The 18144-nt window shown below is 46.4% G+C and overlaps 1 protein-coding gene across 4 annotated transcripts in view; it reads right to left on the bottom strand.

Annotated features, from left to right (window-relative positions):
* LOC137379093 (RNA-binding Raly-like protein) overlaps window positions 1–18144 on the bottom strand; it is an 831538-nt gene that overhangs the window by 147249 nt on the left and 666145 nt on the right. For all 4 annotated transcript variants that reach the window (XM_068049754.1, XM_068049755.1, XM_068049757.1 and 1 more), the window contains one exon: window positions 2986–3036. In XM_068049754.1, coding sequence (XP_067905855.1) covers window positions 2986–3036 — 51 coding nt within the window. The remainder of the gene's footprint in view (window positions 1–2985; window positions 3037–18144) is intronic.

Below are 18144 nucleotides of genomic sequence, written 5' to 3'. Positions count from 1 at the left end.
TCCCCTTATGTAGAGATGGTGGATTCCACACTAATGGGGTTGCACTGTAGCAGAAATGACTTCTTGCATTTTCAACTCATACGAAGAGCGAGTAATTCATTTGAAGCTTCGGAATAGCACTGCACATCTTGCTGGTATATTGCAAACTAAACTGAAGACTGATGAATGGAAAATCGATGGAAGTACACCAATGATTTCCTGATACGTGTTTCTGTCATGTTCCGGTGCAAAACTGCCATTAAATATTGTGTTTCACTCTGTACCTTTCTTCCCCTAAGCTCCCTCTGCAACACACTGTGTCTTTCTTCATCCCTCTGCTTCGTTGGCCCTGATATCACCGGGAAGGTGGGAAGAGTGCAGAGGAACCTGGTAGTGGCTTGAGGAAGTGGAGGCTCTGCCAGTCTTTAAGGCACCTTTAAATAAATCATGGCAGACTTCACCCAGAAAGACTGCCTGGCCAGTAGGTGGCGGGGCAGATAGTAGCAGCAGAGGGTCACATCCAGGGTTCCATGGGAAGGGTGACCTCTAAATTTCCACGTCGGCCTTCTATAAACTCCAACTCATCAAAAATATGTTGGCTGCATTCTCTCCCACACAACTCCCGCTTGACCATCACCTCACATACTGTAGGATCAGAATCCCCTCTCACCCCAACTGAACTTTAAAACTGGACTTTGTGGAGTATGGGGAAAGAACCCCAACCCCCATGGACAATAGTACTGTGAATGAGAGCCAAACCTCAACACAAAGCACACAGAGGAAGGCTGCATTCCAAGGGGTCAATTTCAAACATTCCAACATCACAACAGAACTGATACTGTTAAAGGACTGGAATTTGGGACATTATCATAACAGTGACACAGGATAACTGTCATCATGTTAAGTAATTGGAGAGGTCATTGTTACAACTAACCAGTCCCAGATCACAGCATTCACTCCTGTCAAGACAGGACAGAAACCTTTGTCATGTATATCAGCTCTGGAGCCTGGGCTACCTCACCTTGGTTGAGTTCATTGTTCTCGTAATGGAAATAACATCAGCACTGAGTGGATCTATCTGGACCAGGCAGGTAACAAAGGAAAGAGATTAAAAGGTGCTAAGTGCTGACCATCCAGCAGGATGGCTTCAGGTGATGTGTTTATGATATTTCGATAAGGATCATCATGAAAAGGACAAGATCGAAGGGTTTGGCTCTGCAGTTATGTGAAGAAGGACAGGGACTGGTCATCTCAGGTCCAGGCCTACAATCAACATTGGTAATGACCAGCCGTATGGGAGATTGTAAGTTTTTCAGTCAAATCTTGAAGGGGTTTGTACTGTGGGGGCTGCAGGTGGAAGAAGGGTCGAGATTGGTCATCTTGACTCAGGACCTACAATCAACACCAGGACTGACCGGTCGTGTGGGTGATTGTAAGTGTTTTCAGCCAAATCTTAGTGATCTTGGCCTGAGGGATTGGGACAAAAGCATAGTGTTTTTGCCTGAAGTTTGTAAGTTTGAGCCAAGTCGTAGTGACTTTGTTTTGGGTAACTGGGAACAGTGGTCAAATCGCTGAAGGGTTCAGCTCGGAATTGGGGTGCCAATTTTAAGTTACTGCAGGAGGCTTTGTATGGAGGACAGTTTTGTTTTATTTCTGTTTCAAATAACCATGAGGTGCCTACATTAGGGATATTATTGGATTCAATAAAACAACAATTCATGGTTAAGCCAAACCCTGTGGCGTGTGCAATTTTGTTCTTGTAATCCCTGAAGTCCAAGAATTGCAGTACGTGGGTACAGGAATGGAACCTCTTACAAGTCTCAGTGATCTACACTGGCTCTCGGACCCTCAACACCTCAAATTAAAAATGTCCGCATCATCTTTAAAGCCTCCCATGGCCTTGTCCCCTCTATTTCTATAATGTCTTCCAGCCCACATTCCCTTGAGCTCTGTTCTGAAGTTCTGAAGAAGGGTCACTGACCTGAAACGTTAACTCTGCTTCTCTCTCCACAGTTGCTGCCAGACCTGCTGAGTATTTCCAGCATTTCTTGTTTTGATTATCCCCTTGAGCTCTGTTTCTCTGACTGCAGCCTCCTGTATAGCCCCCCTCACCTTCACCCCACCATGGGCCTTGAACCATTTCAGTTTCAGATGCTGGAATCTCCATCATAAACCCCTTTGCCTCGCCTCCTTCAAGCCACTCACCTTATCCATCAGCCCTTCTATTCTCACCTTCTTTGATATGGCATAGGTTTTCCTCGCATGTCTGTGAAGTGCATTGGAATGTTTCTGTACATTAAGTTTGCACTTTGTTGTTGCGTCACCATACTGATCCATTGTAACCTCCTAAATAACCTCAATGCGGAATTATGATTATTCTCAGACTTCTAAAACTGATTCAAGAGTAGAGAGTACAGGGAAACAAAATGGCCTTTGCTCCATCATGATTCCATATGCGGGGAGTACTACCTCACAGGAAATGTGTAATATGTTGCAATCTTAAACGAGACACTGTCTAATCACCCCTCTGTTCACTTATTTACATCGGCTTCCGGTCTGGCAATGCCTTGAAGTTAAAACTCGTCTCAATGATTTCAAATCCCTCCATGGCCTTGTCCCTCCCTATCTCTGTAACCTCCTTGAGCCCCACAACTCTCCGAGATTTCTGCACTTCTCCAATTCTGGCCTCTTGCACAACAGGAAGGTTGGTGGGTGGGGGAGGGGGTTGCGGGGGTGGGTGGGTGCAGTGTGGGGGGCAGGGCAGTGAAGAGAAAGAAAAATAAGATTCTGAAGCAGCACTGCCTTTTGGGAGGGGGCTATGGGGAGTGGGGGGAGGGCAGAGGGTGGGGGGAGCATTTCAGTACATTTGAGAAAGGCCAGACTTTTCATGAAGCTTTGAGTTACTGAGAGTAATTGTCACTGTCACATAAAAAAGCCAAAACAATTCCAGAAAAAAAAAGTGATGGCAAGCGGCTAAAAGGATCAAATTACACACAGGCAACATACCTGTCATAGAATCCGTCTCTGTAATAGTCGTAGTCAAAGTCATAGCCACTTCTGCAGAAAGAAAAGAAGCCATTCAGTTTGGAGCTAAGCGAGTGCTGACAGCATCTTAAATAATTCTAATGATTCCATGACAGCAGTTGTTATTTATCTTGATTCAGGTTAGCTGGCAGGCAGCACCAGTCCTGAAGCCCAGGCCATTGAGAAAGGAAACAGTCGGGAAAAGGCAGTAATAAGGACTGTGCAGAGCATCGAAGTAGGGCTCTCGGATCCCAGCTCTGACAGAATGCCTTCTGCTGTTGTTGAGCTCCAAATCAACTGCACGTCCAAACAAAACAATGACCGATCAGTCTGCACTGCCTTATATTTTTTCCAAATTAGAAATGACACCAATATTTTCTTCCATATTTTAAAAAAAATTCATTCTGGGGATGTGAATCTCGCTGGTAGGGCTGGCATTTATTACCCATCCCAAGTTTCTTTTGTGAAGGTGGTGGTGAGCCACCTTCCTGAACCCCTGCATTCCTTGCTGTATATATCACGCAGCCCATCTAGGGAGGGTCTAGATGGCACCCGCAGCCATTTTGTGCCAGGCATGGTCTCGTGCAGAACTCATTGTCGAAGGTTTCAATGGGAATTGCTTGCCTGAGAAATTAACTCCTTCCTGTGCTACAATGCATTTAAGATCAAAATAGTTCTCTCAACATTCAAAAGAAAAGCCCATTACTTTTGATAGAGTTAGGAACATAGCAACATTTACAAAGGGAGAATACCCTTCAACCAGTCGAGCCTATCCCATCATTCAATTAGATCACGGTTGATCTGCACCTCAATTCCATTTACCTGCCTTTATTCCATTTCTCTTCATACCCTTACAGGTTGAGACTGAAAACACACAAATGAATCCCATTGTAGAGGGTGTGATGACAATATTCCGGAGGGAAATGTGGCGAGGGCCAATGGCTGGTAATAGTTCAGCAGGGTCCGGGGTCAGGAGGAACATCACAGTGCTGTTAACCAATCAGGGAGAGATGCAGGCTCATGGAATTCCGGCTTACGTTCTGCACTTTTTATTTATTCATTCACGGGATGTGAGTGTCACTGGCAAAGCCAGCATTTATTGCCTATCTTTAATTGAGAAGGTGGTGGTGAGCCACCTTCTTAAATGTCACTGAGTGGCTTGATAGGCCATTGCAGAGGGTAGTTAAGAGTCAACCATGTTGCTGGAGTCACATATAGGCCAGACCGGGTAAGGATGGCAGATTTCCTTCAATTAGTGAACTAGATGAACTTTTATGATAATCTAATAGTTTCATGGTCATCATTACTGATAGTAGCTTTTGGATTTATCTTATTAAACAAATTTAAACTCCCCAGCTGTCATGATGGGATTTGAACTCATGTCACTGGATCATTAGTCTAGGCCTCTGGATTACTAGTCCAGTAACAAAACGATGCTCCTGTTACCCCCTCCCAACCCCCGCCCCTCCACCCCGTGTTTTCTGGGTTTCAGAACACTGGGTAAAATAGAAGTCCCTTGCCCATTTCAGATCCGTGGTACAGAATATCCCTCACACAAACATAGGAAACATGTTCTATACCCTTCAGAGCGTGGAAAAGTCCATCAGAGTGATTCTAGACCTCAGTACTGCCACGAGATATAGTGAATATATATAGAACCAGAGTGGGTAGCTAGGGAAATTTTCATGTGACTTCACTTAGCTGTGAAAAACATAGGAACAGGAGTAGGCCATTCAGCGCCTAGAGCCTGTTCCTCCATCCAATGGCTGATCTGCACCTCAATTCCATTTAGCTCCATATTCCTTAATACCCTTATGTCAGGCAAACCCCCCACCTGCCAAGATTGAGGTACACATGATTTTGCCACATGAACATTAAAACTTAAAATTGCAAGCCCCTGACTGGAAAGACATTTGCATAGTAACCGACAGTGTTGGAACAATGGGGACCCAGTTGTTGCTTCCCCAACACACAGAAGAAGTGGTCAAACCAGTTTTGGTCACATGACTGACTGACTGTTGGAGGTTTTGAATTTGAACTTCCAACAGAGGATTTGAATTCAGAACTCCTGGTTTGAGAACATCTCTCTCCTGTCTGCTCTCATCTCTCTCGCATCAGCATTGGAAATTTTGTGAAAACACACAAACCTCAAAGACAGAAAAGTCTCCTTCGTGAACAAGGTTTAAGAGGAACATTGGGCCCCGACGGACAGCAAGACTACCTACAATCAAGTAAGCTTGGAGCACAGTAAACAGGAAACTCTTCTGATATTGTTCAAACCCCTCTCGACTGTATTTTCCTCTCCTCTTTTCTGTCCATATTAGATTAGATTAGATTAGATTAGATTAGAGATACAGCACTGAAACAGGCCCTTCGGCCCACCGAGTCTGTGCCGACCATCAACCACCCATTTATACTAATCCTACACTAATCCCATATTCCTACCAAACATCCCCACCTGTCCCTATATCGCCCTACCACCTACCTATACTAGTGACAATTTATAATGGCCAATTTACCTATCAACCTGCAAGTCTTTTGGCTTGTGGGAGGAAACCGGAGCACCCGGAGAAAACCCACGCAGACACAGGGAGAACTTGCAAACTCCACACAGGCAGTACCCAGAACATTCAGCAGGACCGTAAATATGCAAGGACACTAGTTTTTTCTATTTTAAATGTTGTTTATATCTTAGTAGTGTTTAGGAATTTAGTTTTTCTAAATAAACAGTTAATTTGTTGATCAAAAGACACCTGGTTTGGTAAGCCTCATTTGGGGGTTAATGGATGGTACAATTTGGCTGGGTCTTTCTTTATTTTGGAAAGTTTGAAAATGATATGTTAGGCGATCTGTGGAGGGGCGGGATTGAATTAACAGTGCGTTTTTTCCACCACAATCCGAATTGTATATTTTGATTGGGGGCTTTGACTTGAGCAGTCGGTCGTAACAGACCACAACAGTGTTTATTTCTTTTAAACAGTGGATATGATTACTAATTCAGTGAGTGTTTAACCTTTTTATGTGCTATGGTCATAAAAGAGCCAAACAAACAGGTTTTTTTGAGTTTAAAGAAGAGGTTAGTTTATTTTACTCAAAACCAAAACCCGATCGAAGTAAAATAATAAACTATGCTCCAACTTTCATACACACACACACAAATAGGTTACAGAGTGAAGAAGAATAGATTGGTTGGATTAGAGTCTGGAACAATTCAGTTGTTTTCCTGCTGAACTCGTGGTCTTGTAGTTTCTGGCTGGTAGAGGTGGCCAACTGGTTCAGGTTTTCTTGCAAACAGTTATGCAGATAGTTTTCTTCCAGGGGTCTCTGCTTGCAGCAATGATCGACTTGGATGTCTGCAGCAAGCAGGCAGAGTTTGAACTTGCAGGGTGGCCTGAAGGGAGAGAGAGAGACAGACAGAGCCCAGTTGGGTCCTGAACTGGTCAAACTCAGGCTACTGTAGAGAGAAGGAACTGCAAGTTTTCACACAGATGGAGGGTTTGTCACATGATGGCCCAGTGTATTTTCTCTTTTGCATCTTAATTAGATCAGGTCGAAGAATTCCTAATCTCTCAGTGTCCCATTGTTCCAGGATTGCCCTTTGAGTGGCTTGTCTCCACCAGTATTAATGTTCCAAGTTTGTCTTGAATGTCTTGTTATTGAAGGCAAGGCAGGTAGCTCATTCAAACTGCTCAAGCCATTGTTCTGGTTGGAGATTTTACCATACCTATGTCTCCACCTCAATACATTGGTATGTAGATATTTAGATGCAAATTGTGGTGGCCATTTTGGCTGCTAGCAGTGATCATTTTATTAGTTTTTGTTTCCTGCTTTCTTTTGAAAGTTTAGCTCAAGTTCCTTGTCTCCTGCTTTCTTTTTAAAGTTTAATATTTGCATCTGTATATTGTGTGTGCATGCTAGCGTGGGCAGGTCATATATCCGTAGGCATCAACTATATTACAGTTTAAGTATAAGTTTCAATAAATTTCACTTTTCTCCTTTAGACCGGAGAAAACCTGGTGTGTTGGTTGCTTTGCCTTATAATTGGAAAGCTGTGAACAAGGATTCACAAAAGGGGGAGCTCAAGGCACTTTGTGTTTAGAAATCAAATCCTGTTACAATAAGACCAGGCGAAGGCTGAAAGAGACCCCTAGACACCTTTCTCACCTGGTTGTAACACGTAGCTAACAAAGATCTATCACTCTCAGTCTTGAAAGTTGCAACTAATCCCCACCACTCACCATCTTTTAGGTGAGAGTTCCATATTTCCACTACCATTTATGTGAAAACTTGATTTTGCTCCTGAATGGCCTGGCTCTGTTTCTAAGATTATGCTTCCCGGTTCTTGACGCCCGCCCCCCCCACCCCCACCAATGGATATAGTTTCTCTGTATGGACTCTATCGAATCATTTTACCATTTTAATTACCTTGATCAGATCACTCCTCAAATCTTCTAAACTCAAGGGAGTACATGCCAAGTTTATGCAAACTGTCCTCATAATTTAACCTTCTCAGTTCCAGAATCATCCAGCGGTACAACTTCAGCTGTCCTTTGCATTGTGTCTAGAGTGATTATTCCAAACTATATTAGAGTATGCAAAGGTGTTACTGCTCTGGGAACAACATGGCGTTGACAAACTGGGAACTTCACACAAGAAGCACATCACACCACATTGAGCCAACATTATGGGGGAGGCTTTGAGGTCTCTGCTCCTGGGGGAGGAAAATGGTGAGGTATGAACTAACACCCTGTACTCACCAGCAGTGTGGCCTTCCCTACCTTCACCAGAGCCTATTGCTGGGCGGTTAGAGTCTCGGTTAGGCAGTAGCGCCTTTTAATATGTAAATTTGGATTAATCATCAACAACAACAATTCAGGAACCTAAGATGCACACAGAACCCTGATCATCATATTAGGACAGGACTGGGCAGAGTGTGTGTCGTATTCGCTCTGCTCAGTATCAGAGGAGACCAATGGGTAAGTTTTAATTTATTTTCGTGGACTGAGAGGGGCTGGAATGTTCCTTCAGGCTTCAAAAAATCAACCTGCAGCCACTATCACTCCAGGTTCCCTGCCTACCACCACCCCTGCCCCCCTCCACCACCATCCAACCTAAGTCCCTGGGTGCCTGGGTGCTTGATTTCAGTCTGCTGAATAATTAAGTCACTTTTACATTGGCCTTCTATTAATTCGGATTCTGTGAGCCAGCTCGCCGTGTATATACTGTTAAATCCAAGTTCTGTAGACTACTGGCTAACTCAGAGTCCAGTTTGAAAGAAAATGTGCATTTATATAGCGTCTTTCACAACCTCAGAACATCCCAAAGTGCTTTGCAGCCAATTAAAGTACATTTGAAGTGTTGTCACTGCTCTATTGTATGAAACGTGGCAGCCAATTTGCACAAAGTAAGCTCCTGCAAACAGCAATGAGATAATGACCAGCTAATCGGTTTTCACTGATGTTGGTTGTGGGATGAATATTGGCCGGGACACCAGGGAGGACACCCTGTTCTACTTCTATAGTGACATGGGATCTTTTACATCCACCTGAAAGGGAAGATGGGGCCTTGCTTTAACATCGCACCCAAAAGACAGCACTGCTAACAGATTATGTGCTCAAGTCTCTGCAGTGGTACTTGAACATGCCATGAAGATTGAGTCTTCTGACTGAGAGGTGAGTGTGCTACCAACTGAGGCATGGCTGACCAGGGAATTAACGAGGATCAGACAAAACAGATTTAAACACCATAGGCACTGGCAACATGCTCACAGAGGCCAATTCCCAGAATCCAAATTAATCAAGTATATATCCAATTCCTTTTGAAAGTTATTTTTGAATCTGCTCCCACCATCCTTGCAGGCAGCGCATCCCAGATCACAACAACTCGCTGATTAAAACAATTTCTCCTGATTGTGCCCCTGGTTCTTTTGCCAATTATCTGAAATCTTAATCTCTTTACTTTTTCTGAAATGGGTCAGGACAACACCTCATAACCCCGTTCCCCAGCCCTCCCACCTCCAGCATTACATTTCCACAAGAAACTTGGCATTCAAATCCCTGGCCAATAAATGGAAGTATGGGAAACCACACCTGATTGTGGCCAATGGGAATTGTGGTGTAGCTGAACCTGGAGGAAGGTTTTGGATAACTGAATGGCACTCTCTGTTACAGATGCCATTAAATATGGATATCTTGGCACTTAAATCAATTTGGAACATAGTGTCAGTATACTGGGCCACTGCCAGCAATTGATGATATTGCGATGCTGCTTCCATGGATTGCAACACTGAGCTGTGAGATGCCACCAATCCCACAGCCATTCGACCCAATGAAAGGAAAAGGGTAGTATGTTGGCCTCCCAACGCTGAGTGCCATCATGAGGCAGCATGCCAATTTGAACCCACTGCTTCTCATGTGCCAAGCTCCTGCCTTGGGCATGCTGTCAGGGGAGAAGGTGGCGAGCAGATGTGCCTGTGTGATAAATCAAATCGAATGGCCCCTCTCATGCATCTCCTGAAAGCAGACTAAATAGCAGAGTCACAGATACACCTCTCAATCAACCTGTGATGCTAGTAATATCAACAATATTATTGGGATCATCTATCTTACCAAACCATTTTCAATGAGCTACCTTCCAGGATGGCAAATTTGCAACCACCGAGCATGTTGGGTGAGTACAAAGCTCCATTTTTGCAACTTCAGCATGCTGGGCACGGATCTTCCCTGCCATCAGAAAAGACTTCCACTAAATCTCCCCTAAACCTAACCAACTAAGTCATCTAATTTACAGCTTACCCCTATATCCCAAGAGCTTTCACTTTTGGCACAAGTCTCTTGTGAGGGAGCTTATCAAACGCTTGTGTAAATTCCTGATACATTATCAGTCATATTTGTCATCATGCACCGATTCTCTGCATCGACATTAGGTTTGCCAACCGTCCAGGATTGCCCTGGAGTCTCCAGGACACTGCTGCCCAGCAACCCCGGAAAAAAAAATGAAGTTTTTGAAACCAAATTTTTTTGAACATTCTTTTGTTCACTAGTTATAACAATATTGGAATGACCATCAAGTAACAGCTAACTGGGTAATGAAGACTCTATTCACTTTCCAATTGGTGTGGGGAGTGGTGCACTGTGATGATTGACATGTCAGGTGACCAATGGTGAGAGTGGGGGGGTGGGGGGTGGGATGTTTGGAGGCAGGAGCTCATGTGACAACACCTCCAGGAACATGCCCAATCAGAGTTGGTGACCCTGATTGACAGAGTTCCAATACATATCTTACACATGACATGTCTTTTACAAATGCGGGTTGGTTTATAATTATTGCTTTAGTTTTTGTTAAATGAGCTTGAATTGCTTCCTTTGGAACAGGCGATGATATTTTTACCAAGATAAATATGAAGCTAACAGACCTGCAATTCCCAGGACCATATTCCTGACCTTTGAAGATGAGAATCACATTAGATTTTTCCAGTCCTCTGGCATCACCTCTGGTGCTCAATGAACTGCAAAAATATTTCTGCAACTGCTCCCCACACTGCACCACCCCCCCTCCCCCAGCTTATCTCCACTCTCATTTCCCTAAGTACCTTTGGAAGCTTGCCATCTGGTGTACATGGCTTATGAATATTGAAGTGGCCCAGCTTTAGAAATGGGTGGTCTGTTTTCTCTATCAGAACATGTGTACTCTGAAATTCCTAAAGGCCTTTGAAGGTATTCAACTCTTGCACCTAAATCCCACATGTTGAGACTCCGTGCATTGTAGGATACAAAGGTATTAATGCTTGATTTAAGCAGTCAGCAGAAGAGGACTGTTGACATAGTATGAAGTATTGAAATAAATAGGGGAAAATTTTAACCTTCCTGTCAGGAAGCTGACTGGATCGGGTGCAATGATGTTTTTATGCCCTGCCCAGTTTCAGTCAATTAGAGAGTAATATTGGGCAGGATGTAAATCACACCAATAAACTTGGTCTCCAACCAGACCAGATAAAATTGCCCCCATTGATGACACTGTGGGCTGGATTTTAAGAGCCCGCCCAATCACGTGGAGAGGGTGGGCTGCCCACCACTGGCAATGGCGTCAGCTGCCTGTGCGCAGGCATGACGCCATTTTTATAGGGCAGCCAGGCCTGCTGGCAAATTTGAATTTTTAAAGTGAACCCCCACCCCAAAATTTACAAAATAAGATTGTAACATCCCTTTCCAACCCCCCAATAAAAATTACATTAGGTATTTGCCCTTCTCCCGCAAAATATTTACCTTTTAAATCTAACCTTCACAACCCCCCCAATGCACAAAGTTTAAAGTTCACCCCTTCCCACCATCCCCTACACTCATTATGCTTATTTGACCCTGTTCCCCCATCCCAACACTGAAAATCTTAACTCCTACCCCCTGCCCATCAGTGTCATGCCGGATTTCCCCAGATGGAATTGAAGGAGCAGTGAGGATCATGGCGGGCATGGAAGATTGCAGGTTAGTTGATTTAAATTTATCCATGTCATTAATTTAAATATTGAAATTGAGGTCCCGTCACCCAATGGCGGGGGGGGTGGGGAGGGACCACCAGGGAGCCTCGCTACCACCAGGACGGTCGGGCCAAGCCCTCCTGGCATCAGGCTCCATGGCGGGCCTCTGTCGGAATGATCTTCTGCCCCCCCACCCCCCCCCGCCATGGAGCCTGATATTGTGAGCTTGGTAAAATCCAACCCTGTGTGTGAAGACCCCTCTATATAGATCCAAATGTCTCAGGTTCACTTCCTGATCTACCAGTTAGTTGCCGAGTTACGAGTGACGCCGGCATCTCCAGGACAGGAGAGAAAACAGCCAAGGTTTTGGCCTCTGTTTGTTTTCAAGAGGCTCTGTCTGACTTCTCAGTGGTTGTAAAATATCCCACGACACTATTTAGAAGAGCAAGCAAGTTCTCCCTGGTATCCTGGCCTGGCCTAGATTTATTTCTCAACCAACATCACAAAAACAGATAATCTGGTCATTTTCATGTTGCTGTCCCTCCTGTGCATAAATTCGCCACCACATTTCCTACATTACACCAGAGACTATGTTTCAAAGTACTTCACTGGATGTAAAGTACTTTGGGATGTCCTAAGATCATGGGAGCTGCTATATAAATGCAAGGTCTTCCTTTCTTTCTGAGAGTGGTTAAATATGGATGTCTGGTGAGGAGAGGGTGGTTTTGGCTGTGGTGCCCCTTACGGGGAGATTGATGGCTAAAAATAGTTGTCTCACATGTGAAATTTGGATGAGGTGTTGGGAGCAGTAGCACGAGCCATGGAATCAAAGCTCAGCATTAGTGAGCACCTTAATGAGAGATGGGCAGAAGTGGGGAAAAACAGAAAGTGCTGAATTTTCCCACCGAGGCGGGAAACAGGAACCGGGTTTAGCTTCAGGTGAGGAACACCCCTCCAGTGGGAAACTGATTAAAGTCACCATTTTCATGTGGGTGAGCTATGGAGACAGACTCCCTGGGCAATTAGAGTCAATGTGGGTGGGAATGGAGGTGGGTCAGATGAAGTGTGGGACTGATTTGGACTCCCCTCAGCAGCCACGACTGAGGCTTCTGGTTGTCCTGAGGGAGAGATCTGCTGATTGTGCTAAAGCCTTCCACTGCACCAGAGGGAAGTGGGATGTCACAGCGTAGCCAGAGGCTTGGCACCTGGGACAGGGCAGACCCTCACTTCATCGATGCTGACCAGGATCTAGTGTTGGAGGCCATGAGGGAGGGTGGGTGGGTGGTCCGCTTCCTGGAGGGTGGCAGGAGGAGGGCAACAGATGAAACCAAAGAGGCTTGGGTCCAGATTGCTGCTGCCAGGCAAGACTAGGCGAAACAGGATTCAGTGCTGTAAAAGGCTCAACAACCTCAGACATTCTGGAAAGGTGAGTGCCACCCCCAGCTCCAGGTTAGTGTCCTAGGCCCAACCATCCTCAGCTGCTTCATCAATGACCTTCCTTCAATCATAAGGTCAGAAGTGGGGATGTTTGCTGATGATTACACAATGTTCAGCACCATTCGCGACTCCTCAGATACTGAAGCGGTCCATGTAGAAATGCAGCAAGATCTGGACAATATCCAGGCTTAGGCTGATAAGTGGCAAGTAACCACACAAGTGCCAGACAATGACTATCTCAAACAAGAAAGAATCTAACCATCTCCCCTTGACATTCAATGGCATTACAATCGCTGAATCCTCCCTATCAACATCCTGGGGGTTACCATTGATCAGAAACTGAACTAGAGTAGCCACATAAATACTGTGGTTACAAGAGCAGGCCAGAGGCTAGGAATCCTGTGGCAAGTAACTCACCTCTTGACTCCCCAAAGCCTGTCCACCATCTACAAGGCACAAGTCAGGAGTGTGATGGAATACTCTCCACTTGACTGGATGGGTGCAGCTCCAACAACACTCAAGAAGCTCAACACCATCCAGGCAAGTGGAGGACAGGACAAAGCAGCCCACTTGATTGGCACCCCATTCACAAACATTCACCCCTTCCAACACTGACACACAGTGGCAGCAGTGTGTGCCAGCTACAAGATGCACTGCAACAAAGCATCAAGGCTCCTTAGACAGCACCTTCCAAACACATGACCCCTACCAACTAGAAGGACAAGGGCAGCAAATGCATGGGAACACCACCACCTACAAGTTCCCCTCCAAGTCACACACCATCCCCACTTGGAACTAAATCGCCGTTCCTTCACTGTCGCTGGGTCAAAATCCTGGAACTTCCTTCCTAACAGCACTGTGGGTGTATCTACCCCACATGGACTGCAGCGGTTCAAGAAGGCAGCTCACCACCACCTTCTCAAGGGCAATTAGGGATGGGCAATAAATGCTGGCCTGGCCAGTGACGCCCACATCCCTGAATGAATAAAAAAAAAGCTCTAAGGGCAGGTCTCAGGGCTTGCACCCTCCAGCAGGCACACCAGCTGAGGAGCCCTCAGGGTGCATGCTGCTCCTGAACATGGAAGGGGTGTGTGACCAGGGCACTTACTCACCCCCTCAGAATGGCTCACAGCCAAAGAGCTGCCGAGGACCTGTCACTACTGAGACACACAGCTCCTAATGCATAGGCACAGATGACAGTAGACACAGATGACAGCAGCACCTTATCTCTCTCTCTTTTATCCTTGCAGGAGAAATGGGTGCACGATCCAAGGAGCGGGCCCAGATGAGAGGAGGGGTTCTGTTCCTCTACTGCATCACCCCGATGTAGCAGACAGCAATGGAGAGAGCCAGGATAGTGGAAGAGGAGGAAATCGGCCCTGGCGAAACAGGAGCTCATGGTGATTACAGAGGGCAAAATGGTCGTTAAGGAGTGCAGTGCACTCACTCCATCCAATAGCATGTTGCACACTGAGTAACATTGGGTAGCCTCAACACTGCAAAGGTTTCTATTCTCCTAGGCTATTCATCATCGCTTCATGTGTCTCCCACGGGTGCAAATGTCCAACCTACAGCACCCTGTCCCCGTCACTCCATGGGCCCAGAGCAACAAGGAGATGAAGAAGCACTGTCACATCTTAGAAGGGGAAGCAATGGTGTAGTGTCAATGTCACTGGGCTAGTAATCCAGAGCCCAAGTTAATGCCCTGGGGACATGGGCTTGAATCCCACCATGGCAGATGGTGAAATTTAAATTCAATTAATAAATCTGGAATTAAAAGCAAGTCTAATGGTGACCATGTCGATTGTTGTAAAATCCCATCTGGTTCACTATGTCCTTTACGGAAGGAAATCTGCTGTCATTACTTGGTCTGGTCTACATGTGACTCCAGACCCATAGCAATGTGGTTGACCCTTAAGTGCCAAATGAAATGGCTTAGCAAGCCACTCAGTTCAAGGGAAATTAGGAATGGGCAACAAATACTGGCCTTGCCAGCAATGCCTACATCCCACAAACAAATTTTTAAAAGTGCACCGTCCACCAGCACAAATACACACACCTCAGTGGGTTCTGGCGCATATGTAGATAGGGTGGCACAGGGTGATTGATGATCATTGCACTAGTGGGCAGGAAGAGGAGGCAGATGGTGCTGTGGACAGTATCCGTTGGAGGAAGGAGGACAGATACAGCCCTGTGCAGCTGGGACAAGGCGCAGGGCCCTCAGGAGTCACTGGAGAGGAGGCTCCACCTTGAACAGGTGCAGGAGATGTGTTCCCACATGTCAGAGTTCTCTGAAACAGTGTGGGATCTTGGGTGGGGGGTAGAGGAGTCTATCCAGCTATTGTGCACCACCATAGCTCAGGGTTATGGGCGCAGGAGTTCCTCCATAGAGTGGCCAACCTCTGGGTGTGCATGCAGGAACTGCGCAGTGATGTCTATAGGATGCATGAGATGCTGGGTCGTGTGTGGCGCTGGTGACACAGAGATCTTTGGAGGGGATGCCAGCTATGCCCAGCTGGTGTCCTCTGCCAGGCATCCGGAGCATCCTCGGTTCCTCTGAGTGAGGGGCCATCTGTGCAGCAGGGCCTAGTGGGCTGCCCCTGCAATGCTGCAGGTGCACAGCCTCTGGAGATGCCTCCATAATGAGGACGACCACCACATGCATCTCAGCCGTAAGCCAAGACAAGTCAGCAGGCTGCCCCCACCTCCTCCGAGGCCACTCCTCCGGGTCGGGGGACTCAAGTGAAATGTTCCTGAATCAGGAGATCCCTGACATTCGTGGCATCCTCACAAACCCGTCGCACTCCGAGCTGTGCCCGGCCACCTCTTTGTGCAGCATCATCTCCCTCTGCCTCCACTTCCTCCTCCTCTATTAGCTCATCGGGGGAAGAGCAGGAGCAGGAAGTGTCTCCTTCCAGGGCCTCAATGACCTCAAAGTCCACACCTCTCTGAAGGGCCATGTTATGGATGGTGTAGCGGAGCACCACAATGACCGAGTCCCTTGCAGGATGATATTGGAGGGCATTACCTGACTGGTCCAGGCACCAGAAGCGCACTTTGAGAAATCCAATGGCTTGTTCAATGGTTATCCCAGTGAGTGTTTATAACCTGTGCTCCCCTTTCAAAATTCCAACCTCCACCTCTAACAAGCTCTTAACGAGCTGTTTAAGTACTTTAATTGGCTTGAATCAGGAGGCGGACTGGATCGCTGTCCCAAAATTGACATGCTGCCCGGCTCCCCACCCCCTATTTTTGACCCCACCCCCACCCACCTCCATTCCTAACCTTGAGGGGCCTGAAAATTCAGACCAAAGAGTTCAACAAACATTTGCCTAAGTCACAGATCTGGTGTTCATTGGTGTTCAAGAGTTCATTGAGGCTTCTTCTGAGAAATGGCACGACTTTTAAACCTAGTTGCTACATTTCTGTTAAATATCCTTTTACACTGCTCACACTTCCTCCCTTTCTTAAAACATTTTATTTCACAGGTTTATGGTTGCGATTAGTTACTACATTTTTGTTAGGCCAAGGTATTGAGGGTTATGGAAACAATGCATGTAGATGGAGTTAAAATGCAGATCAGCAATGATCAAATGAATGGCGGAACAGGTTCAAAGAGCTGACGGGCCTCCTCCTGTTCCGACGTTCCTACCATTCTGGCCATACAGGAAAATTTTTCTTGATGCTGACAGAGACCGGATTAAATGTTAGTCATGATGTTGGGTCTGTTATGAATGTCCTCTCGGGGTCAGTGGCCTAAATTACTCCTATAAACACTTGTAGGGTAATATTTTTAAGGGAGCTGACGCTCACTCTCTTATATCTACTGCTACAATAGCAGAGTCTAAGGATGTAAGAGTAACCGCTTCTCTTCATCTGGGCTAGATACCTGATCAAATGTTTCTTCAATATCTCTGAAGGAGTACTGGATAAACACGAGGCAACACAATGCAAGCTTGGTTCAGCTAATTCAGCTGATCACGTTACCAAGCTCACAACTTTGGTCAGTTTGGATCTTGAACAACTGAACGTAACGTAAACAACTGAACTCAATTTTTTATCCACTGGCTGCCCCCATTATCCCCACCTTCAACCTCCTCCTGACCTGGAGTCAGTGACTGAACCTGTGATACTGTATTCATACAGAGGAGGCTAGTCAATCCTCCCGAGTGAGCCTGGACAACATTGGAGCCACTGGCAATAGGCTCAGTCTTACCTGGCAGATAGGGCAGAATCTTCCCGGTTCCGCAGGGGCGGGCTTGGAGGCAGGACCATGAGAAATTTCACAGAAGTTGGTGTCAGGTCACCAGACTAACATGATCCTGCCTCTGGGTGATCTTCCTGGAGGTGAGTCATCAGCTGCAGAGGCTACCCACCCAGCAATGGCGGATAGCCAATCTGCATAATTATCTGCCCACTTGTGAGCTGATTGGGGACTCCATGGGATCTTCCCGGCAGCAGCCAGGTCCCCCCGCTGAAGGCCCAGCAGGTGCCAGGAGGCTGGAGGTGGCTTGCCATTGGCTGGCTTAGGGTCCCGTGAGGCCTCCTACACTAACATCTCCACTGGAGCCGCAGCCATCAGTGGGCCAGAGCTGCTGCTGCTGAACGTCCTGTGGTGGCCTGGCAGCTGTGGTCACTGTTTATTTTAAACAAATCCAAACTGCTACAAGTTGGAGGCACCCTCACGGTCTCCCTCCTGCAGCAGCACTGCCCATCTCTGGCAGTGGGGCTGCTGTCCTTCCAAAGCTGTAGGCCCTCTGATTGGGCCTGCAGCCTTTAGGGATCTGCCTGCCGTCCTTAATTACACAGCGGATCCGCAAGCAGCCTCTTAACTGGCTGCCTCCGGGTAGATCTCACAGACAGGCATCCTGACAGAGCCGGGTCAGGACCTGGCAGTGGTCCTGAATCACTCTCATAAGAGCAGAAGATTTCACCAACATCAACCCTGCTGCGTGTTAGATTAGGGGCAGGAACCCTGGTCGACCTTTGGCCTTTAGTACAATATCAGTGTGTAAAAATAAACCATGGAGGGTGGGTAGGGGTGAATTGCCACTTTTCCGCAAGGTGGAAAATGGAAATGTAAATCGGACAGGAGGTCGATCTCCTTACTGTGACACTAAAAGTGAACATTTGCCCCAGGGCAAGTATTTGACACCAGATGTACTAAATGCTCTTTCAAACTAGGGTTAGGTCGTTTTGAGCTAGTCCATTGGAAGCCTCTAGTGGCCACA

This window comes from Heterodontus francisci, chromosome 17, assembly GCF_036365525.1.
Source record: "Heterodontus francisci isolate sHetFra1 chromosome 17, sHetFra1.hap1, whole genome shotgun sequence".
Taxonomy (NCBI): domain Eukaryota; kingdom Metazoa; phylum Chordata; class Chondrichthyes; order Heterodontiformes; family Heterodontidae; genus Heterodontus; species Heterodontus francisci.
This window is presented reverse-complemented; position numbering and strand designations above follow the sequence as displayed.